This window comes from Vulpes vulpes, chromosome 2 (assembly GCF_048418805.1).
Source record: "Vulpes vulpes isolate BD-2025 chromosome 2, VulVul3, whole genome shotgun sequence".
Lineage (NCBI taxonomy): Eukaryota > Metazoa > Chordata > Mammalia > Carnivora > Canidae > Vulpes > Vulpes vulpes.
In genome coordinates, this window is record NC_132781.1 from 161,408,086 (window position 1) to 161,432,465 (window position 24,380).

Consider the following 24,380-nt stretch of genomic DNA (forward strand, 5'->3'; position numbering starts at 1 on the left):
TTCCAACCATGTCTCCATACTCACATTCCATTGCTTTCAAATATCCCATTCAATAAATGTCTCATGCTGTCCCACTGGGAAAAATACCTTCAAGCTTTCCCAATGTCTGAACCAACCAATCTTCTCAAAATCTTCCATGGTGGGTGTGGTTAAAGCCTAACTTACATCCTGGGTGCTAGTAACTAATTAGGTAAAAAAATTTTTACAGTAAAAATGTCAAGCTAGCCTTATCACTTGGAGATCTGAGGGTCATCTATTAATAATGCCCCAAATTAGATTCCCAGCTACTTAATAACTAACTATACATGGCTCTAAAAACTATATGGATTATACATTCTAAATATTATTCTTCAGGCCAATTGTGACTTGTTCTAAATGTGATAAATAAGAACTCCTGAGCTGCACTCAGTTCAGTATAACTTAGGCCAGTATGTCTCAAACTTGACAGAGGAGAGAATGCAAGGGCATAACCAATAATCCCTTTAAATTCCTGTGTTTATCATAAAATTATGTACATTTTGCAGTCTTCCCTCTAAAAACTCTGTGCCTATTTTAATATATACAAATATCATTTATACATTTTCATCAGGGAAATTCAATTTTTTCCCTTTAATTGTCAAATAAACTAATATTCCAAGAGAATGGGCTATGTTTACCCTATAAATTCCACTCAAGGTTTTAGTCTTTTGTTTGTAAGCTCTACACCCAACATGAGGCTTGAACTCACAACCCTGAAATCAAGGTCTCTATGCTCCACGGATTAAGCCTGCCAGGTGCCCCTCAAAGTCTTAATCTTAAAGTCTGTCTCAGCTACATAATGTGACTGCATAATTTAAACATTTGTTTATTCCTCCACAAATTTACTTGTAAGTTGTTATAAATCAGGAGTTCCCCAACTTGAGTATGTGAATTCTGAAAATTATGCTGAGACAGGGTCAAGGAGTCTGCATTTCAAACAAGCACTATAGGTGGTTCTGAAACAGGAGAAACACTGACCCAAACCATGCTTCAGAAGACTTTCTGCCTTACAATAGGTCTTACAGGCAGGTTCAAACTAATAAACGGTCCCCTTGAAATTCTCAGTGGGTCACACTCCTCAGACTTAATCCTGATTTTCTTTGTTACTATCTTTCAAGGTCATAGAAACTAGAACAACAGATCCCCATTTGTGCTGGGCATAACAGAAGTAAAACTGGTCTAACTAGCCCCTCAAATAAGCGTAACAAGTAGTCTGTTTTCTAATTCAAGGTAATTCTGATGTCATTCTCCAAAGAACTATATCCTTATCTCAATTAGTTCATTCTTTAGGGAAGGCAGGGCTCAACAAGGGCTAAAAACTACACTTTCCAGACTCTTCGATGTCAGCATTTTTCCCTTACAGGAACGGATCTTCACCCTCCCTAACCAAAATATAATTTCATTAATTTGACCAAATGTACTCAGTCTTTAAAATAGAAGACTTCGGAAATATGTCAATAAATAAAGCTGGAAGAACACCAAGATTCAGAAGAGGCTGCCTTTTCATAAGTGGAAATACAAATTATACTAAAAATTAGCCTCCTTTTTCTTACCTGGTCCTATCCATGCTGTTACTTCAATCTGCATGCCAAAGAAAAGTTTTCCTTTTGATGCAGTCAGTGCTTTTTCTTGGTCCTCTTGCTGCCGAAAGAACACCAGACCATACCTCTCTTCTGAAGTTCCATGGATCTGCACTGAAGTCACCTTTCCAAATTTCTTAAATTCATGGAAAAGGCCATCTTTAAGGCTTGTATCTAAATCCCCCCCAAAAAACAAGGTGTTTATTTTTCTTTAATTTAGTTACAACTTAATAAGCTACAAAATCTTTAGCTTGATTTTTTTTTAAAGATTTTATTTATTTATTCATTCATGAGAGACACAGAGGGAGAGGGAGAAAGGGGGGGGGGGTGGCAGAGACACAGGCAGAGGGAGAAGCAGGGTCCATGCAGGGAGCCTGATGTGAGACTCGATCCCGGGACTCCAGGATCATGCCCTGGGCCAAAGGCAGCGCTAAACCGCTGAGCCACCCAGGGATTCCCTAGCTTTATTTTTTTTTTTTTTAAAGATTTTATTTATTTATTCGTGAGAGACACAGGGAGAGAGACACAGAGAGAGGCAGAGACACAGGCAGAGGGAGAAGCAGAGGCTCCATGCGGAGAGCCCAACATAGGACTCGATCCCGGGTTCCCCAGGATCATGCCCTGGGCCGAAGGCGGCGCTAAACCGCTGAGCCACCCAGGCTGCCCCCTAGCTTGATTTTTGACTTAAGTTTTGTTAGCATTAAAACATTTCTCTTTCACATAAGATAACTCTAAAATGGCATGTTAGAGACTCCTGTACAATTCTGAAAATAAAGAGTATTGGAAAATTATCACACTGGGTATTTGATAAGAATGATATTGTGGCTATGAGAAAAAATGCCCTCCTATTTTACAGACAACTACAAAAGTATGTATCTTTAAGTCGGTATGAAACGATAGAACATCAAGGATTCACTTATAAAGAGAAAAGAACAGGAAAGAGATTAAAGCAAGTTTGACAAAATTGATAATTTTTAAATCTGGGGTATGGAGTAAGGGCAGGAAAGAAGGAAAATGGAAAGATTAAAGCAAGTCTGACAAAACTGATAATTTTTAAATCTGGGGTATGGAGTAAGGGGTGTTCATTTTGCTACTACTACTTTTGGTCTTTTGGTTAAGTTTAAAACTTCCATGATAAAAATTTTATATACACATATACATATATACATCTATAAAATTTTTATTTTTTTATTTTTTATTTATTTTTATTTTATTTTTTTTAAGATTTTATTTATTTATTCATAGAGACAGAGAGAGAGGCAGAGACACAGGCAGAGGGAGAAGCAGGCTCCATGCAAGGAGCCTGACGTGGGACTCGATCCAGGGTCTCCAGGATCACACCCTGGGCTGCAGGCGGTGCTAAACCGCTGCGCCACCGGGGCTGCCCCACATCTATAAAATTTTTAAAGACGTGAGAAAGCAAGCTGTATTTCTAGCTTTCCAAGCATCATGTCAATGATAAAATTGTGTGGGAAGCAGCATGTAACATGCTAATAACTTTAAGGTCTTCTACAGATGAATCATACCATCTAGGGAGTCTTGTGTTAATTTGCTTCATTATAAAAATTAAAATTGTAAAGAAAGACAAGCTAATTTTACCCTCATCCACTCCTAAACAACTAAATAATCTAAATCAAAAGCTCATCAATATTTGTCCCGCAGTATCTCCATCCACAAACCTGGTATGTAGGTTTTTAGTGGCTGTTTTAATAAATAATTTAAGTGGGATGCTTGGGTGGCTCAGTGGTTGAGCGTCTGCCTTTGGCTCAGTGTGATCTCAGGGTCCTGGGATCGAGTCCTCTGCCTACATCTCTGCCTCTCTCTCTGCATCTCTCATGAACAATTAAATAAAATCTTATAAATAGGGACGTCTGGGTGGCTCAGCAGTTGAGCATCTGCCTTTGGCTCAGGGAGTCAGTGATCCCGGAGTCCCAAGATCAAGTCCCACATCAGGCTTCCTGCATGGAGCCTGCTTCTCCCTCTGCCTGTTTCTCTGCTCTCTGTCTCTCATGAATAAACAACAACAAAAAAAATTTTTTAATCTTATAATTAACTAATTAATTAATCACTGAAATGAGCTTATCTTAGAAATACTAAGTTTGGTATTTGTTAGTTTGACCATCTACTAACAGTTATTTACATGCTCAATATGCCTAATGTAGAAATAACAGTATAGCATGGTCCGTTGTCAAAAATATCAGGAGTAAAGACTTCAGTATAGTTTTATGCTAAACTTTACCATTATTCATTATTTTCCTCATTTAAAATGTTACTATTTTGTTTTGTTTTCAAAGATTTTATTTATTCTTGAGAGACACAGAGACATAGGGAGAGGGAGAGGGAGAGGGAGAGGGAGAGGGAGAGGGAGAGGGAGAGGGAGAGGGAGAGGGAGAGGGAGAGGCAGGTTCTCTGTGAGGAGCCTGATGTGGGACTCAATCCCAGGACCCCTCAATCACGACCCAAGCAAAGGGCAAGACACTCAACCACTGAACCACTGAGGCCCCTAAAATGTTAGTATTTTGAAGTGGGTTTCCTATCATAATTTTATGTTCAAAGTTTTTTCACAGAACACAGGACTCCAGGATGATATAACAAATTCAACTGAAAATAGTATTTCTGTAATTTCATATCAAATTTCCCTGTATAGGGATCCCTGGGTGGCACAGCGGTTTAGCGCCTGCCTTTGGCCCAGGGCGCGATCCTGGAGACCCGGGATCGAGTCCCATGTCGGGCTCCCAGTGCATGGAGCCTGCTTCTCCCTCTGCCTATGTCTCTGCCTCTCTTTCCCTCTCTGTGTGACTATCATAAATAAATAAATAAATAATAAATAATAAATAAATAAATAGAAAAATTTCCCTGTATCAAAATACCTAACCCAGAAAGCATATTTAAAGTATAAAAAAATAAAAGTGCTTTCTTTATATAACACACACCAATCTTTGTGTATGTATGTACATACAATGTGCACAATATATACATACATATGTATGCATATATAGTAAATTCAAGTAACATGCAATTTTCATATACATAGAGTTATAATCATCACTTGCTTTTTCTTACATGGAATTAAGTATTAATGAACCACAAGAAGAAAGCTTGTTGTCACCATAAAGCACAGAATTTAAGTTGCTCAGTCTCACATTCCCCCCAATAGCAGCAGAGAGGAAAGTACATCAACAGAAACTTTTACCTGTAGAGCGTACTGGAAGATTCTGAACCTTGATCCCAAAACTTTTACGTGGCTCATCTTTTTCCAGGGATGAAAGCAACTGGGAAGTAGGTGCTGGGACGGCTGCTGACTGAACAGATCGGGCGGGAGAGTCGTCGCTAGAACTACTGCTGGAATCAGTGCTGCAGAAGGGCAAAAACATAAACAAAAACAGAATGAGTAGCACGTAAAACTTCTTAAAATCAACAGGTAGAAATAATTAAAAGCAACCATATACATTTCTGGTCTGGAATTCTGGCCACCCTCCCCTCTCCACATCTACTTCATACTCCCACCTTGGAAGGCAGAACAGAGCAAACACCAGCCTGAAACATGGAAGCAAAAGTAACGATATTTTACTACCACATGCCCTCCTAAAGACAAATGTTTCATTCTGTGCAAAATGTGAACAACTTTTTCTGAATGAAGTAAGACTAATAAATATAATAAAAGAATAAAAGAATAGTGAATATGTGGTTTTGGATTCAGAGACCTCAATTCAAATCTCAGATATAAAGCATGTATCCTTGGACAAGAAATTTAACCTCCTGCTAAGCCTCAGTTTCTACATCTATAAAATGGAAATTAAAAAAATAAATAAAATGGAAATAATAAAGTACCTATCTTGCAGGGTTACAAATTAAATAAAATAACCCACAGGTTTACAGGGTTTGGAATATGACACCATCAATAAATGAAGTGGCACTGCTCTGTTACTATTATTACTGCTGCCGCCACCACCACCACCACCACCACCACCACCACCATTTTAGGGGTGTATTAATTTTGAGGAAAACAAAAGTATTCTAAATAAATTCCTAGGTAATTTAAAAGTATTTGAGGGATTAATGAAGAAATATTATGTAAGTTACTTGAGTCTTGTTGGTTTAGGCTCTTTCCCTCTGAGTAATGTGGGAAATGAGTCAATGAAATTGAGAATTTATTATTCTTCAGTTTGATACAATCCTCAAAGGGGCAAACAGTTGAAAGACAAGGAGAAAATATTACCTACACATTCAGATTAAGAGAGAGATATATTTAAACAAGTTTATTATACCTAAGAACTACATGAATAAATAGGAAAGTCTCTTTTCAGTACTGGATGTGCAAAAGACTGCTATGGTTTTCTTTTGTTACAGCATTCTCAAATATATTAATAAAAAGCTATTTACAGGATCTGCTATTTATTTACAGGCCTCTAAAATTTTGCTCTACACTTTCCCCTCCCTATCATGGAAGACTTCTCTTTTAAGCAAATAACTCCAGGGGAGGGGGGGTTAATTCACCTCAAGTATACCCACTAGAGGAAAGACCTGATAGTTTTTATCATCTGGGCTAAAACCACAGCTCTCATTGTCAAGACAATCTCTAAACCAGCCAGATAAATAAATCCAACTCAACGAACTAAGGCAAATTTGCCATTGCTTTTTAAGAAATAAACAAATATTATAAGAAAAAGGGTATTCTAAGAATTTACACAGCATTTTTGTTTAGCTCTCAGATGCTAAGGCAAAAGATGAAAACATCACAAGGTTATCAGAGATCCCTGAAGTTTGAAACACAGAAAAAAACCTATGCTAGTAAGATCTAAAAGGACATAACTGAGTTACAAAATACAAACTACTTGGGATAGAAGGCTCAAGATAGGACTGCAGATAGTCACTGTGAGGTTAGGCTTCAGTTTTCTCCATAAAAAGATTTTTTTTTAAGATCATTCAGTAAAGGTAGTGTTACTAACAATAAGTAAACAGGATACTACATTTTCATTCAAATTAAGGATTAATAAAATTGTCTTTTAGCACAAAAATCCTTGTTATATGTATTAAGTCCTACAAGTAATAAAGAGTATTGGGGAAGCCACCATATGATTACAGTATAGGATATGTTATATAGGATTACCAGCTTAATTCCAATGACTCATTAACAAAAAAAAAATTAAGAAAAATACTTTAATTACAATAATGCCACTATTTAAACACCAAAATTCCTTAGCAACAGGGGGTAAAATAAATATGGGCAAGAGCAGATTTCTGCTATTGAAACAATCAGTGAGGCAACAAACACCAAGTTCTATATAAGCCTCTATCATAAAAATGCAGGTGAGGGGTGCCTGGGTGTTTCAGTCAGTTAAGCATCTGCCTCCACATGGGGGGGGGGGGGTCCCTGCTCAGTGGGGAGTCTGCTTCGCCTTCTCCCTCTGCTCCTCCCCTCACACCCCCACCTTCACCTGTGCACACTCAAATAAATTAGCCACCCAGATGTGCCAAAGAGGGAAAGTTTTTAAAATGAATTACAAAATGATAAAATGACTTCGCTTCTGGGTTCATATTTCAATATGCTAATCTAAACTGCAATATGCATTTCCAGTGTAGTTTAACTAAACATACTATAGATTTTAAGATCATAAATCAAAATGGGAAAAAAAAACAAAAAATAAAAATAAAAAAATAAAAAATAAACCAAAATGGGGGCACAAATTTAGACCCCCAAATACTTTCCAGTCCTATTAAACTGACAGAAACCCCAAGTGCCCAGAAGAGTCCTACCATTTTTAATTTTAACAAATTCCAAATAAAAAAATAAATAAAATGAAAAATGAAAAATTCCTGTTTTTATAATTTTGTTAAAACTAAAGGGATCCCTGGGTGGCGCAGCGGTTTGGCGCCTGCCTTTGGCCCAGGGCGCGATCCTGGAGATCCGGGATCGAATCCCACATCGGGCTCCCGGTGCATGGAGCCTGCTTCTCCCTCTGCCTGTGTCTCTGCCTCTCTCTCTCACTGTGTTCCTATCATAAATAAATAAAAATTTAAAAAAATAATAATAATAAAACTAAAGAATCACAACAGTTCATCAAAGCATATGATATAAAGGTGCCCAGGTGGCTCAGTAGGTTAAACATCTAACTCTTATTTATTTTCAGCTCAGGTCATAATCTTGGGGCCATGGAACTAAGCCCTGTGTCCAGCTCCGCACTGGGCATGGAGACTGCTTAAGATTCTATTCTCTCGGGCAGCCTGGGTGGCTCAGCAGTTTAGCACTGCCTTCGGCCCAGGGTGTGATCCTGGGGACCCGGGATCGAGTCCCACGTCGGGCTCCCTGCATGGAGCCTGCTTCTCCCTCTGCCTGTGTCTCTGCCTCTCTCTCTCTCTGTGTGTGTGTGTGTCTCTCATGCATAAATGAATAAAATCTTTAAAAAAAAAAAAAAAGATTCTATTCTCTCTTCCTTGCCCTCTGTCCTCAAACTCTGCTCCCTCGTGTGTGCTCTCTCTAAAAAAATAAATCTTTCAGGGCGGGAGGCAAATGATATTTATAGTATATAGTTGTTTGTTTGTTTGTTTATTTCTTTCTTTTCTTCTTTCTTTCTTTCTTTCTTTTTTTTTATATAGTTGTTTCTTGAAGGCCAACAGTAATGAATCAAAATCTGTTCCAATCTAATGGGGCACCTGGGTGGCTGAGTCCTTAAGCATCTGCCTTAGGCTCAGGTCCTGATCTCAGGGTGCTGGGATAAAGCCCCACATCAGCCTCCCTGCTCAGCAGGGAGTCTGCTTCTCCCTTTCCCTTTGTTCCTCCCCCTTGCTCATACTCTCTCTCCTGCAAGTAGTTATGATGGTATATCAATAGTTTTAAGACGCTAAACTTTAAATTTACCTGGTCACATCATATTACATTTCAACATCAATTAAAGTTCTAAATGGAAAAGAACTTGAAAAAACAAAAAAACACAATTAAAAAAATTTTTTTAAAGATTTTGAGATAGAGTGAATGTGGGGGGCAGGGGGGACAAGTAGACTCCCCACTGGGTGGGCAGCCCCGACCCAGGGGCTCAATCCCAGGACCCTTAAATCATGACCTGAGCCAAAATCAAGAGTCTGCTGTTTAACCAAATAAACTACCCAGGCACCCTGACAAAAACAATTTAAAAGAAATCTAGGCAATGGGGTGTCTGGGTGGCTCAATCAATTGAGCATCCTGACTCTGATCTCAGCTCAGGTTTTGATCTCACAGTTGTGATTTCAAGCCCCACACTGTGTTCTGTGCTGGGTGTAGCACCTACTTAAAAAAAAAAAAAAATCTAGTAACACTTTTCCTAAGCCCATAAGACAACTAGGATGAATTACTTCTTATATATGCTTATAGTTTTTAATTAAGATTACTAAGAAAACTGGGGCACCTGGGTGGCTCAGTTAAACAGCTACTTTTGGCTCAGGTCATGATCCCAGAGTTCTGGGATCAAAGCCCTGAGCTGAGCTCCCCTCACAGTCTCTCTCTCTCTCAAATAAATAAAATCTTTTTTTTTTTTAAAGATAGATTACTAAGAAAACTAAGAAGTAGATCTGATAGAAATTTCCATAATAGAAAAATATAATAAGCAACTAGTTACTTAACAATTTTTTAAAAAAGATTTTATTTACTTATGAGGGACGAGAGAAGAGGCAGAGACTTAAGGAGAGAGAGAAGCAGGCTCTATGCAGGAAGCCTGATGTGGGACTCGATCCCAGGTCTCCAGGATCATGCCCTGGGCTGAAGGCAGGCACTCAACTGCTGAGCCACCCAGGCATCCCAATTCTTTTTTTTTTTTTTTAATGGCAAATAGCTTTATTTTATAGGAACATTTTACCGATAAAAGGGAAAATAAAAAATAGAAATTACAAATGGCGATTTATTCAGAAGCAGATAAAAAAGAATAAACATAGGGGTGCCTAGGTGGCTCAGTCAGTTAAGCATCTGACTATTGATTTTAGCTCAGGTCATGATTTCATGGTCATGAGATGGAGCCCTATATGGGGCTCCATGGGTAGTCTGCTTGAAGATTCTCTTCATCTACCTACGTACACGCTGTCTCTAAAATAAATAATTTTCTAAAAAAAAGGAATAAACATAAGCGGTACTAAAGTGTACATGAGTTGGCAGTGCAGTTGTATGAGCAATTAGTGCATGAAACCAGGTGGCCTCCCAACAAAATCATATGGAGGATGTTGGTCAGTGCCCAGTTATAACCTGTGGCAAAGGCTCCCTTGTCTTCCACACAGCAGCTACAGTTTGGGGAGAAGCCCACATTCCTGAGCCCCACTGGAACCCTGCTGCCCCCACCACAGCTGGACCAGCTCCATTCCAATGCAGGTGTTTGCATCAGTAAGCCATTACCCTGGCTGCAGGGAGAGAGGCATCTGCAGCTCTAGAATCCCCTTGTAACTCTAAAATCCCCATCTGGCAGATCTGCCCTTGCCACAGTCTATAGGGCCCAGGCTGCCAGGGAAGGGACAAGGCCCTCTGGCAATGGGTGGTAACCTCTACATAATTATTAATAAGAGAACAGAAATCAGGATGCTAGGATTCTCTTACCTCAAATTATAGTGTCATATAATCAACTATCAAAAAAATATATAATCAACTATCCCTGTTCCTACACCCATTTTATACACAGAACTACAGTGAGCATTTGACTCTTCACACTGAAAATGTCAATGCACTGGGATACTATTTATAAGATGACTCAAGGCTAAACTTGTTCATCAATAGCAGACATTAACATCTGGATCCTTGTATTTGTAAACATTTGATTATGGTAAACATTTATCTGTTAGTTTTTTAAAGCTGAAAGATTGAAAAGCATTTAACCAAATAAAGTTGAGAAACAAAAATCTGGCATAAAAGGAAAAAGGAACAATTAAAGCAACTAGAAAACTTTGCAATTAAAAGCTAAGAGGGACCATTTGTTAAAAGCAGGTATAATATCAATTTTCCAACAACCTCTCTTCTATCAGGCAGCTAATAATTTTCTCTCTACATAATATATAAACTTGAATAAAGAGGGGGAAAAAGATGTAAAATGCAGATTTTTCCATCAGGCTTTGGCAATTCAAAACACTGTCTTCATGCTTCCATCAAATGAGAAGGAAAAATCATGTAATTTCTTTAATGGGATGTATCACCATACCAGGTAATAATTCTTCTACATCCAATTTCTTACAGGTCAAAATTTTCAAGATAATCCTATGTTTTTCATGCAGGAGTTCTCTAAATGTGGCTGCAGGGACCTGGGGGTCCCCAAAGTCCTTCAGGAGGCCTGTGAGGTTTTCCTTATTTCAATTACATATCTGTGTGACGCCAGATCTTCTTCTACCTCACACAAAAATTATAATAACAGTTTGAATACAGGAGTAGTTAGGAGAACCTAGCTATCTGATTAGACCAGACTTTAAAGAGATTAGCAAAAAAATAAAACGATGCCACTTGTCTCACTATTTTTGGTTTTAAAAAATAGTTATATTACACTAGGTGAAGATCTAAACTTAGCTAGGGAGGTCTCTCTCCAGAAGCAAACACAATCTTGAGGTGAACAGCTCCTCCAAAATCAGGAATGAAGATCTTCATCTCCACTATGAAATCTTTATTTCTTTTGGCCTTTTCTTGCTGTTTGCTTTTCTTTTGCCCCTACTTGTTTTGTTTTTTTCTGTCTCTTTTAAGGCACAGGAAAACAATGTTCCTTAACCCTGGTAATTGTCACTAAATCTATCACTGAGGCCACAGATGCGCAACAAACGTTCCTAGAATTTCTTACTAGGGTGGTTTTATTTTTATTTTTATTTTTTTTTAATTTATTTATTCATGAAGGACACAGAGAGAGGCAGAGACACAGGCAGAGGGAGAAGCAGGCTCCATGCATGGAGCCTGATGTGGGACTCGATCCCAGGACTCCAGGATCACACTCTGATGCTCAACTGCTGAGCCATCCAGGCGTCCCCCAGGGTGGTTTTAGATAACAGAATTGCCCACCCCGCCCCCCGCGCGCCTTTTTAAAGATTTTATTTATTTGAGAGCAAGAGAGATAGCAAGCGAGAGAGCAAGCACAAGCCAAGGGGAGAGAGGGAGGGAGAAGCAGACTCCCCACTGAATATGGAGCCCAGTGTGGGATCATGACCTGAGCTGAAGGCAGACACTTAACTGACTGAGCCACCCAGGTGCCCTCAGAATTGCTTTAGATTACTTATTGGCTGAACAGTGTATCACAGCAAATACTTCCTGCTGTATACGTAGATCACACCTCTGATGTTATAGCACATACAAGAAATTAGCCAACAGGCCACCTGGCTAAAACAGGCTGATGCCCCCTTCAGGTACATGTTTGGTTCACAGGGCCTTAAGGAGAATACTTCAGTCTCTTAGCATTATGCAACTGACAGTCATCATTGCTATCTCCCTGGTGGGCTATATTCTCAGGGGTCTTAAATTTGTGTTTGTAGCCATCAGCAGAACCTCAGACAGTCTCACTTGGAGAAACAAACAAAATGAACAGCAAAAACAATTCTTTCAGACCTGACATTACAACCCATGAGTTTTTGTGATAGTGCACTAATACTAAATTTTTGGTTACTTTCTTGTGTGTGAGAGGATGACCAAAGGAGGAGGGGTTGGAAGAGAGTTGTTAATTAAGCAAAGAGGCCATGAGACTGAGGTGGTTCCAATACCTTAGCAGGTTATGTAAATAAACCAAAACTTAACCCTATAGATGCTTCAAGTTAAGAAAGCAAACCCAGGGGCGCCTGGGTGGCTCAGTCAGTTGAGTTCGACTCTTGATTTTGGCTCAGTTTATGATCTTACAGTTGTGGGATCAAGCCCCCGTACTCAGTTCTGTAATCGGCATGGAGTTAGCTTGGGATTCTCTCTCCCTCTGCCCGTCCCCTCAGCTCATGCTCTCTCAAATAAATAAGTAAAATCTTTAAAAACTAAAAATAAATAAATAAGAAAAAAAAGCAAACCTAAGGACAATCACAGTGAATGATGCTTTTCCAAGTGAGGCAAATGCCTACACTGTAACTGATCAAATGACTCGCTTGTTTTGCTTCCACCTTATCTCTAAAAAAGCCTTTCCCCTAGCTCCTATTGGTGCAACACTCCAAACTACTTCTGGTTGGGCACTGCCCAATTAAAATTTCTTTTTAATTTTTAAATCTTTTTTTAATTTAAAAAATATTTTATTTATTCATGAAAGACACACACACACACACACACACAGAGAGAGAGAAAGGGGCAGAGACACAGGCAGAGAGAGAAACAGGCTCCATGCAGGACCCAATGCGGGACTTGATCCCTGGACTCCGGGATCACGCCCTGAGCCAAAGGCAGACACTCAACCGCTGAGCCATCCAGACATCCCAATTTTTTTTATTTTTTAAAGTAGGCTTGGGGATCCCTGGGTGGCTCAGCGGTTTAGCGCCTGCCTTTGGCCCAGGGCGTGGTCTTGGAGTCCCGGGATCGAGTTCTGCGTTGGGCTCCTGGTATGGAGCCTGCTTCTCCTTCTGCCTGTGTCTCTGCCTCTCTCTCTCTCTCTATATATATGTCTATCATGAATGAATGAATGAATGAATGAATGAATGAATGAATGAATGGATTTGAAAAAAATAAAGTAGGCTCTAAGCTGGGCCTGAACTCACAACCATGAGATTGAGACCTGAGCTGAGATCAAGAGTCTGACTGACACCTAACTGACTGAGCCAGCCAGGTGTCCTAAATATATTTCCTTCTAATTGATTTTTGCTCAGGGCATGGAGGTGGCTCAATGAAACGTCTGACTCTCGGTTTCCACTAAATTCATCATTTCAGGGCTGTGAGATTGAACCCCACATCTAGCTCTGTGCACTCAGCACAGAATCCCTTTAAGATTCTCTGCCTTGAGACACCTGGGTGGTTCAGCGGTTGAGTGTGTGTCTGCTTTTGGCTCAGGTAGTGACCCCAGGGTCTGGGATTGAGTTCCACATCAGGCTCCTTGTGGGGAGCCTACTTCTCCTCTGCCTGTGCCTCTGCCTCTCTCTGTGTCTCTCATGAATAAATAAATAAAATCTTAAAAAAAAAAAAAAAAGATTCTCTCCAGTCCCCTCTGCCCCTCCCCCACTGGCACATGTGCCCTCTCAGAAATAATCTTTTTTTTTTTTAAGATTTTATTTATTATTTATTCATGATATATATAGAGAGAGACAGGGAGGCAGAAGGAGAAGCAGGCTCCATGCAGGGAGCCTGACGCGGGACTCAATCCCGGGACTCCAGGACTGCGCCCTGGGCCAAAGGCAGGTGCCAAACCACTGAGCCACCCAGGGATCCCCAGAAATAATCTTTTTAAAAATGAAATGATTTCTACTCAAATTACTGAGTCATATCAAATTACTTAATAAACAAAAATTTCAAATTAAAAGTCTTAATTTCTGATATGGCAAATGTCAATAGATATTACTTATAACAAACTAAAGCTCATAATTTGATATAAAAGGATCTTGAGGGCAGCCCCATTGGCGCAGCGGTTTGGTGCCGCCTGCAGCCTGGGGTGTGATCCTGGAGACCTGGGATCGAGTCCCACACATCGGGCTCCCTGCATGGAGCCTGCCTCTCTCTGTGTGTCTATGAATAAATAAATAAAATCTTAAAAAAAGAAAGAAAAGAAAAGAAAGAAAAGAAAAGAAAAGAAAAGAAAAGAAAAAAAGAAAAGAAAAGAAAAGAAAAGAAAAGGAGAAAAGAAAAGAAAAAGGATCCTGAGCCCAGAAAGTAAAAAGCAAAAAGTCACTACTTTAATAGACAATCTGACAGTGAACCCACTTCTATTTTCAACACTTCCACTTCCGATTTAACCTGAATTAACCTCTGTATTATACCTGCTTTTTATAAGAAAATAAGGAAGGAAATACTCATCTCTATGGTCTAGAGTAAGACACCTCATTTTGTCTCTCTCAACTTTAATTTCTCTAGTGAATTAACCAGACCTCATGACCTTTAAAGGTCCTGCTCACTCTAGGTAGGGATCTATGACTCTCCACCTACTTCTGACCACTCATCTCTGATAGCTCCCAAATATCTGCCGGGAAAAGTCCACATTCTTCAAGAGAGGACCCTTTACAACTTGACCCCAAACTAATTTTCTACCTGCTCCTTCTCATTCCCTTGTCTCGACCCTCTTGTCCCACCAGTATCTATCCAAGTAAGAGCAATATATTGGAGTGCCTGCCTAGCTCATTCAGTAAAAACTGTGACTCTTGATCTTGGAGTTGTGAGTTTGAGCCTCATGTTGGGTGTAGAGATTGCTTAAAAATAACTTTTTTTAAGAGCAATATATCAATTTCTAGTCAGAGGCATCTTTTTTTTTTAAGGTTTTATTTATTTATTCATGAGAGACACACAGAGAGGCAGAGACACAGACAGAGGGAGAAGCAGGAGCTTGACATGAGACTCAATTCCAGGATCCTGGGATCACCACCTGAGCCAAAGGCAAATGCCCAACCACTGAGCCACCCAGGAAACCCAATTTTTTTTTTAATTAGACATAACTCTTTGGTTAAATTATTCTCTACTCCTTAGTTTTCTTGTAAATGTGAGGGATGTGACAAGGATTGATTATAAAATGATCAAGCACCTCGCCTAGCATATAGCAAGCACATAAAGAGCTCTTACCCATACCCATTTCTATAGAAGACGCCTTTCTGCCCCTCCCTGCCTGCCCTGTCTTTGAAAAGTAACTCCAAAAAAAAAAAAAAAAGAAAAGTAACTCCAATAAAATGAAGGCATTAAATAACTCGGTCTCTAAGAATAAAATGCAAACTTCTGATATTACTTTAGTGCAAACTGCCAAGGTTCGTTCTTTCTTCTTTGATGTTTCATTAATTACATAAGAATGCTAATGGCTGTTCTAAGGTTCCAGAACTTTAACACTAATAACCTGAGTTAAAAATCATGGATACGGGGCAGCCCCGGTGGCGCAGTGGTTTGGTGCCGCCTGCAGCCCAGAGTGTGATCCTGTAGACCCTGGATCGAGTCCCACCTCGGGCTCTTTGTATGATGCCTACTTCTCCCTCTGCCTGTGTCTCTGCCTCTCTCTGTGTGTCTATCATGAATAAATAAATAAAATCTTAAAAAAAAAAATCATGGATACGGGCAGCCCCGGTGGCGCAGTGGTTTAGCGCCGCCTGCAGCCTGGGGTGTGATCCTGGAGACCCAGGATCAAGTCCCACATCGGGCTCCTTGCTTGGAGCCTGCTTCTCCCTCTGCCTGTGTCTCTGCCTCTCTCCCTCCCTCCCTCTCTCTCTCTCATGAATAAATAAATGAAATCTTAAAAATAAATAAATAAATAAATAAACAAACAAACAAATAAATAAAAATCATGGATACCTGTAAAAACAAAAACAAGTCTTGCATTTCATGCATCCTGTTATCGGTGCCCTCCACCATACGACATTTCTGGTTGTCATAACTGAGGGTGGAGGTGAGGCTTACTTCTACCTAATGAACAGAGGCCAGGGATGCTGTGAAACATACTCCAGCACACAGGACAGGAGAGCCCCACAGAAAAGGATGATCTGTGAACAGTGAATAGTGCCAAGGCTAAAAAACCTTGCTTACATTATCTGTCTTCCCTTCTTTTGAAAAGCAATATGCTAATTTTAAGCTCCAAATCAAATGTGGAATCCTTTAAAGTGACTGTTCTTATTACTAATATATTACTTTATAAAAATGTTTGAACAACTCTGAAACTTACAGAAAAAAATGTGGGAAAAAAATGTAGATTTCTGAAAATCTGACTCAAGAGGAAGCTAGTATCACTTGATTTTGGAAAACATGATAAAAAGGGAAACTCCTAACAGCTTTTTACAATACGTGCTTTGCCATGTCAATAGCAGAGTCACAATATTATAGACAAAACTGTTCTCTTCAAGTAAGTAATTGATAAAATATACAACACTGCCTCCCATACTCTAGTAAGGTTTACATCAGTGGAAACTATTCCATCCATATTTAAATGGTTTTTGAGTTCGGTAGCTTTATCCTCAACCTAGGGATTCAGGGTGGTAGTTTAGTATCACAATTAGATTTTTCATCACCAAAGTACCATGTTCAGAAGAATTAGTAAAACTTCTATTTGCATATAGAGCATGATGGGGGTATTTTGTTGTACAAACATTTAGACATTTTAAATTTGCCTTTAAAAATGACAATATAAAAAAAATAAAAATAAAAATGACAATATAACAGCAAAAAAACAAAACAAAAAAAACAACCCACCCAGATGCAAAAATAGGCACCTCTGATTTTAAACAGACATTTCTCCAAAGAAGATTTACAAATGGGCAAAAAGCACATGAAATGATGCTCAATATGACTAATCAATAGGGAAATTCATTTGAATCAAAACCACAATGTGATGTTATTTCACACTTATCAGGATGGCTATTACAAAAAACAAAGTATAATGAGTGTTGACAAGGATGAAAAGAAGCTAGAACCCTTATGCACTGCTGATAGGAAAATAAAATTATATAGGCATTATAAAAAAACAGTACAGCAGTTCCTCAAAAAACTGGAATTACCACAGAATTCAGCAATTCTACTTCTGGGTATTAAACCAAAGGAACTGAAAACAGGCAGCAAGCTTACTGCAGCAGTGACAATGGGATCTGTAACACTCTCTGCCAGACTCATAGAGGAAAAGTGACGAGACTTTTCAATATTAGAAACAATTAAGGAATAGTAATTTTAGATCATTTGCCAAAATAGCAATCAATGTGCTTCCTACAATTTGACTTCTGAGGCCGTGAAGTAAAGAAATTGGGTCCCGGGGATCCCTGGGTGGCTCAGCAGTTTGGCGACTGCCTTCGGCCTAGGGTGTGGTCCTGGGGTCCGGGATCGAGCCCCACCCACATCAGGCCCCCTGCATGGAACCTGCTTCTCCCTCTGCCTGTGTCTTTCTCTCTCTTTCTAATGAATAAATAAATAAAATCTTTAAAAAAAAAAGAAAGAAAAGAAAAGAAAAGAAATTGGGTCCCAAAGAGTACACCAGGCAATTTCTGAAGCCTGTCCATATTCAGGTAGAGATCAGAGAAGCCCAACTGAAAGAACTATGGAATGACAGGGACAACTGTGGACTGAACAAAAGTTCTTTTTAAAAGGGCTATTTTTGGGGCGCCTGGCTGGCTCAGTCAATAAACATGTGACTGTGATCTTGGGGTTGTGAGTTTAAGCTCCACGTGGGGGTACTGAGGCTACCTAAAAAGGAAAGAAGGAAGGAAGGAAGGAAGGAAGGAAGGAAGGAAGGAAGGAAGGAAGGAAGGAAGGAAGGGAGGGGCGGGCTAACTTGAAGATTATGATTTTCTGACTTTGGAGGAACTAAGGTGATTACCAGTGGAAGGAATTCCATGTAAAATTCCTCAAATATTTACTGGCTTAAAAAAAAAGAGAATAGAAACCAGGGATTCCAATAGCTATTTGTATATCCACATTCACAGCATGTTTAAAAGCCAAAAGATGGAAGCAACCCAAGAGTCCATGGACAAACAACTAGATTTAAAAAAAAGTATAGTATCAAAATAAAATTGAGTATTATTCAACCGTTAAAAGGAAGGAAACTGGGCAGCCTGGGTGGCTCAGCAGTTTAGCACTGCCTTCAGCCCAGGGCGTGACCCTGGAGACCCGGGATCGAGTCCCACGTCAGGCTCCCTGCATGGAGCCTGCTTCTACTTCTGCCTGTGTCTCTGCCTCTTTTTCTCTCTGTGTCTCTCATGGATAAATAAATAAAATCTAAATAAATAAATAAACAAACAAACAAATAAATAAATGGAAACTCTGACATAAATTACAACTTGAATGAACCTTGAGGACATTATGCTAAATGAAATAAGCCAGTCACAAAAGGACATATACTTCATGATTCCACTGACATAATATATTGAGCATAGTCAAATCCACAGAGATAGTAAGTAGAATGGTGGTTGCCAGGGGCTGGGGGTGGGAGAATGAGAAATTGTTGGATACAGAATTCCAGTTTGGAAAAATAAAAAAGTTATGGAAGTGGATGGTGGTAATGGTTGCCTAACAATGTAAATGTACTTCAATTTTTTTTTTTTTATTTTTATTCATGAGACACACAGAGAAAGAAGCAGAGACATGGGCAGAAGGAGAAACAGGCTCCCTGCCGGGGAGCCTGATACAGGACTGATTCCCAGGATCACAACCTGAGCCAAAGGCAGACATTCAAACCCTTGAACCACCCAGGTGGCCCAATGTAAATGTACTTAGAGCTACTGAGCTATATATATTTAAAAATGGCTAAAATGGGGGGCGCCTGGCTGGCTCAGTCAGTAGAGCACACAAGTCTTGATCTGGGGGTCCCAGTTCAAGCTCCATATTGGGTGTAGAGATTACTTTTTTTTTTTAAAAAAGGTTAAATGATAAATTTTATGTTATTTTGACACACACACACACACACACACACACACACACACACACGCAGGACCTATAAAGTAAAATACAAAGTGAGCTACTATTCTCTTTGCACCTTAGAAAAAGATGAGAGATTCCAAAACAGTCAATGAAACAGGATTCGCTGCTTTTTGTCAATAAGATTCTGCTACATCAAAGGGTCTCAAAAAAAAAAAAAAAAAGGGTCTCACTACCTGGTTTATCCAGATAAAGTTCCTCAAAATTATTTCAGAGAAAGGAGTTAACTAACTGGTGATTCTACAACTATCTATTCCAAAATATATGGGGAAAGCAAAGGTAATGGAAAAGTCGTCTAAATTCTTTCAATTTGGGCTACTTATTGAGAGAAACTATTGATATATTAAAGAATGGGATTGTATTTTTTATTATGGAACCATTATTTTAATTCTAATTTTATTTTGGTCCACAGATTTCTCCTTCATTAGAAACAACAAAGACCTGGGCTCAGGTTAGGATCTCAGAGTCCTGGGATTAAGTCCCACATAGGGCTCCCTGCTCAGTGGGGAATCTGCTACACCCTCTGCTCCTCACTCCACTCGTGCTCTCTCTCTCTCTCTCTCTCTCTCTCTCTCTCTCTCTCTCTCTCGCAAACAAAGTCTTAGAAAATAAAAGAAACAACAAAGACTTGTAGTGGGGAAAGATCTGATTAAAAAAAAAGATTAAGAGTGAAAAAGACAAAAAGGAAACCTTTCTTATTAGACAAAGATAGAAAAGAACCATATTCTACTAGCAGTAATTTCTCTTTTTACTACAATCAGCTTTTATTGCTGACATAAAAAAAAAATTAGTAATTTATTCCCTAAGGACTTACAAGTTTAGTAGAAAGTATACACCTCAGAAGTTAACTTTTCTTGAATTCTAGTTCTCATCTAGTCTTTATGAGCATTTACAAATATCAAGCATGTATAAAGGTTAAATAAGTAATGGGTTCACTTTTTTAAAAAGATTTATTTATTGAGACGCTTGGGTGGCTCAGTGGTTGAGCATCTGCCTTCAGCTCAGGGCGTGATCCTAAGATCCGGGATGGAGTCCCACATTGGGCTCCCTGCACAAAGGCTGCTTCTCCTTCTGCCTGTGTCTCTGCCTCTCTCTGTGTATCTCTCATGAATAAATAAATGAATAAATCTTTTAAAAAAAGATTTATTTATTTTAGAAAAAGACAAAGTGTGCATGTACAAGCAAGTGGGGTGAGGGGCAAAGGGAGAGGGAGAGAGAGAGATTCTCTGGTAAACTCTGTGCTGATAGTGGAGCCTAATGCAGGGCTCAATCCCAGGACCCTGAGATCATTACCCAAGTCAAAATCAAGAGTTGATACATGCGGTGCCTGGGTGGCTTGGTTGGTTAGACATCTGCCTTTGGCTCAGGTCATGATCCTGGGGTCCTCAGATCAAGCCCCACATTGGGCTCCCAGCTTGGCAAGGAGTCTGCTTCTCCCTCTCCCTGCCGCTCAACCTCCTTGTGCTCTCTCACATGCACTCTGTCAAATGAATAAATAAAATCTTAAAAAAAAAAAAAAGAGAGAGAGAGAGAGAGAGAGAGAGAATTGATAGTTAACCAACTGAGCCACCAAGGTACCCCCCTGGGTCCATTTTACAGGTAAGGAAGATTAATACTAAATAAGTATAGTGATCATGGTCACTAAAGTGGTAGCAAACTCAACCACAATAATTGAAATAATTGGTTTATCTTCCTCTTCTGAAATCCAAGAGTTTACATAAATGAGGGAAAAACAAAATCATTAAAGACTACTTTAAAAGGTTGGCAGAGGTACGCGTGGGTGGCTCAGTGGTTAAGTGTTCACCTTCGGTTTAGGGCATGATCCTGGAGTCCTGGGATCGAGTCCCACATAGGGCTCCCTACATGGAGCCTGCTTCTCTCTCTTCCTATGTCTCTGCCTCTCTCTCTCTCTGTCTGTCATGCATAAATAAATAAAATATTTTTAAAAAAAGAGAGTTTGGCAGAAAATACTGCTTAAAATTGAGCATAAATATCCTGTATGTGGTTAGCTGCCTCACAAAAGATTAAGTAAAAGAAACTCTTTGGGATGCAATTACAGCTGCAGCTAATGTTTTTCAGTTTATTATTTACTGTCTTTGGGTGGGGCTAAGTAAAGGAACATGGAAATAGTTAATCTATAGGATGAGGGCTGGATAATTAAAGTTTACCCCCAAAAAACCTTAAAGGAATATTTATTTATTTATTTATTTTTATTTTTTTTTATTTTTTTTTTTACCTTAAAGGAATATTATTCAGTCTTAAAAAGGAAGAAAATTCTGTCATTTGCTACATGGATGAATCTGTGAAACATGTTAAATGAAATATAAGCCAGATGCAAAAGGACTATATTGTATGATTTCATTTATATGAGGTACCTAGAGTAGTCGATTCTGTAGAGGTAAAACAATAAAGCAGTGATTACCAGGCAACTGGGGGAAATTTTGTTTGTTTTGTTCTGTTTTTAAGTAAACTCCACACTGGGAGTGAAACCCAATGTGGGGCTTAAACTCACCACTCAGGCGTGCCCCTATGGTTTAACTCAGGTTTCAGTCTGAGAAGAAAAAGCTCTAGAGATGTTTGGTGGTGATGACTGCACAATGTAAATGTACTTAATGCCATTGAACTGTATACTTTAAAATGGTTAGAATGGCAACGTTTATGCTATGTATATTTTGCCCCAATTTTTTAAAAAATGAAGCCTTACAAGTTTTGGAATTAAAAAATATAATTTGAGGGACGCCTGGGTGGCTCAGGGGTTGGGAGTCTGCCTTCTGTTCAGGGTGTGATCCTGGAGTCCCAGGATGGAGACCCAGGATGGAGTCCTGCTTCCGGCTCTCTGCATGGAGCCTGCTTCTCCCTCTGCCTGTGTCTCTGCCTCTCTCTCTCTCTCATGAATAAATAAATAAAATCTTTAAAAAACTGTATATATATACACACACATATAACTTGAGGGGCACCTGGGTAGCTCAATCTGCTTTTGGCTCAGGTCATGGTCTTGAGGTCCTGGGACTGAACCCCTTGACAGGAAGTCCCTCTGCCCCTCCCCACCACTCATGCTCTTTCTATCTCAAATAAAGAAATACATAAATATTTTTTTTAAAAAAGGAATTTTGGGATCCCTGGGTGGCTCAGAGGTTTAGCACCTGCCTTTGGCCCAAGGCGTGATGCTGGAGTCCCAGGATCGAGTCCCACATCAGGCTCCCTGCATGGAGCCTGCTTCTCCCTCTGCCTGTGTCTCTGCCTCTCTCTCTCTTTCTCTATCATGAATAAATAAATAAAATATTTAAAAATAAATAAATAAAAATAAAAATAAATTTAAAAAGGAATTTTAAGATGACCAACCAGCAGATACCTACTTACAAAGTGCTAATTACCATTTTACACTCAGGTTTTAGGGGATGGAGGAGTGGAGCCCATGTTTTAGATTCTGCAACAGACAGATTCTGCTAAGTACAAAATTCATAGTAGGTAAAGTAAAAAGCTTATCTTTCTATGTATTGTCATTGTCCCCAAAACACCTTGCCTTAGAATTATTTTTGGCTTAAATTCCAAAGAGCTTGGGCTCACGGAGTCATTATATTCTTGGCCAACCCTTGGCCAAGCAGAAAACCTGCTACTCAAGTAACTCAAAGCCAAAAGCATCAAACATGCATTATCCCCAAAGGTTATAAGCAGATATAACACGTCTGCCCAAGGAACAAGAAATCCTGTAGGGCAGTTCTAAATCCTTTAGAACTTCCATGAGATATCTTATTCAAGGAACAAAAAGGAAATCTAAACCATCAGTCCTAACACGGTGGATTTTCTCATTCCCTTAACCACATGCAATATATAAAATCAGATGTATTTGTCTGAACAACCAAAATGTTTCAAAACACATGAACCAAAAAAGCAGACGGATCAAGTGAAACCATAGTATTTTTTATTCCAAATGGTTATGTATATAACTGATGTAACTTTTACCAAACCCACAAGTAAATTTTAACTTTGATTTTTGCCTTTTTCCAACTGAACTTTGGTGGTAATTATGTCTCCTTCTTAACAGAATAAAAAAGAAGTTTGCTATTTCCCACTTCTGAACTCTCAAGGCAGTTCCAGACTCCAGAGGTTAGAAGGGCACCTAGTTCCCCAGCAGGAAGCCTAAAGTCATCTGCTATTTGGTGTACCCGTTTATTTATTTGTAAATGACTTCAAATTACTCACTAACCTCCAGCCTAAAGTCCTTCTGCTTAACCAACTCCTGCAGTTTCTTCCAGTGGAAACAAAACTCAAAGCTACAGTCCAAATGGCTCCAACCACCATGACAAAGCACATTCAGTCAGCTAGTTTGCTATTCCCTCCATCACCAAAAATAAGGTTCAAAGAATCACAAAACTCAGAATTGAATTCTACTCGATACCAACATTGCACTGCATGTTAGCTAACTAAAATTTAAAGTCAAACAAAACAAAACAAAAAACAAACACAACAACCAGTTTTGGTAATATAAATCCTGTCTAGAAGCAACATGGTATCCACTAAATAGTCTTATCCTAGTTCCAACATCAGAATTCCACTGTATGTTAATAGACACATTTTAAACCTCTTTCAAGGGCAACCAGGGTAGCTCAGCGGTTTGGTGCCGCCTTCGGCCTAGGGTGTGATCCTGGAGACCCAGGATTGAGTCCCATGTTGGGCTCCCTGCACGGAGCCTGCTTTCTCCCTCTGCCTCTCATGAATAAATAAAATCTTTAAGAAAAATTATTTAAAAAAATCAATCTCTTTCAAAAGTATTAAGCATCACTTAAAACTTATTTTCCACTTAAGGTTTTTTTTTTTCATTATTAAAAGAATTGCTCTGGTTAAAATGATTTAATCTTCTTCTTGGAATAAACCATTTTAAGTTACACAATCATCATGAGAATACAACTTTAGTACATTTGCATCACCCCAAAAAGAAATCTCATACCTATTAGTCACTCCCCATTGCTTTTTTTCTTTTTTAAGATTTTATTTATTCTTGAGAGAGAGAGAGAGAGGCAGAGACACAGGCAGAGGGAGAAGCAGGCTCCATGCAGGGAGCCCAACGACGTGGGACTGGGACTCGATCCTGGGTCTCCAGGATCACACCCTGGGCAGCGCTAAACTGCTGAGCCACCCAGGCTGCCCTCACTCTCCATTCTTTTCCATCCCCAGTCCTAGGCAATCACTAATCTACTTTGTATCTATATAAATGAATTCACCTTATCTGGATATTTCACATAAATAGAATCATATAGTACATAGCCTTTTGTACTGGCTTCTTTCACTTAGCATGTTTTTGAAGTTCATCCATGTTA

The 24,380-nt window shown here is 39.3% G+C and overlaps 1 protein-coding gene across 4 annotated transcripts in view; it reads right to left on the minus strand.

Moving 5' to 3' along the window:
• SPEN (spen family transcriptional repressor) overlaps positions 1 to 24,380 on the minus strand; it is a 94,602-nt gene that overhangs the window by 26,958 nt on the left and 43,264 nt on the right. For all 4 annotated transcript variants that reach the window (XM_026011974.2, XM_072751109.1, XM_026011975.2 and 1 more), the window contains 2 exons: positions 4,792 to 4,952; positions 1,572 to 1,772 (listed from right to left, as the gene is read on the minus strand). In XM_026011974.2, the coding sequence (XP_025867759.2) occupies positions 1,572 to 1,772; positions 4,792 to 4,952 (362 nt within the window). The remainder of the gene's footprint in view (positions 1 to 1,571; positions 1,773 to 4,791; positions 4,953 to 24,380) is intronic.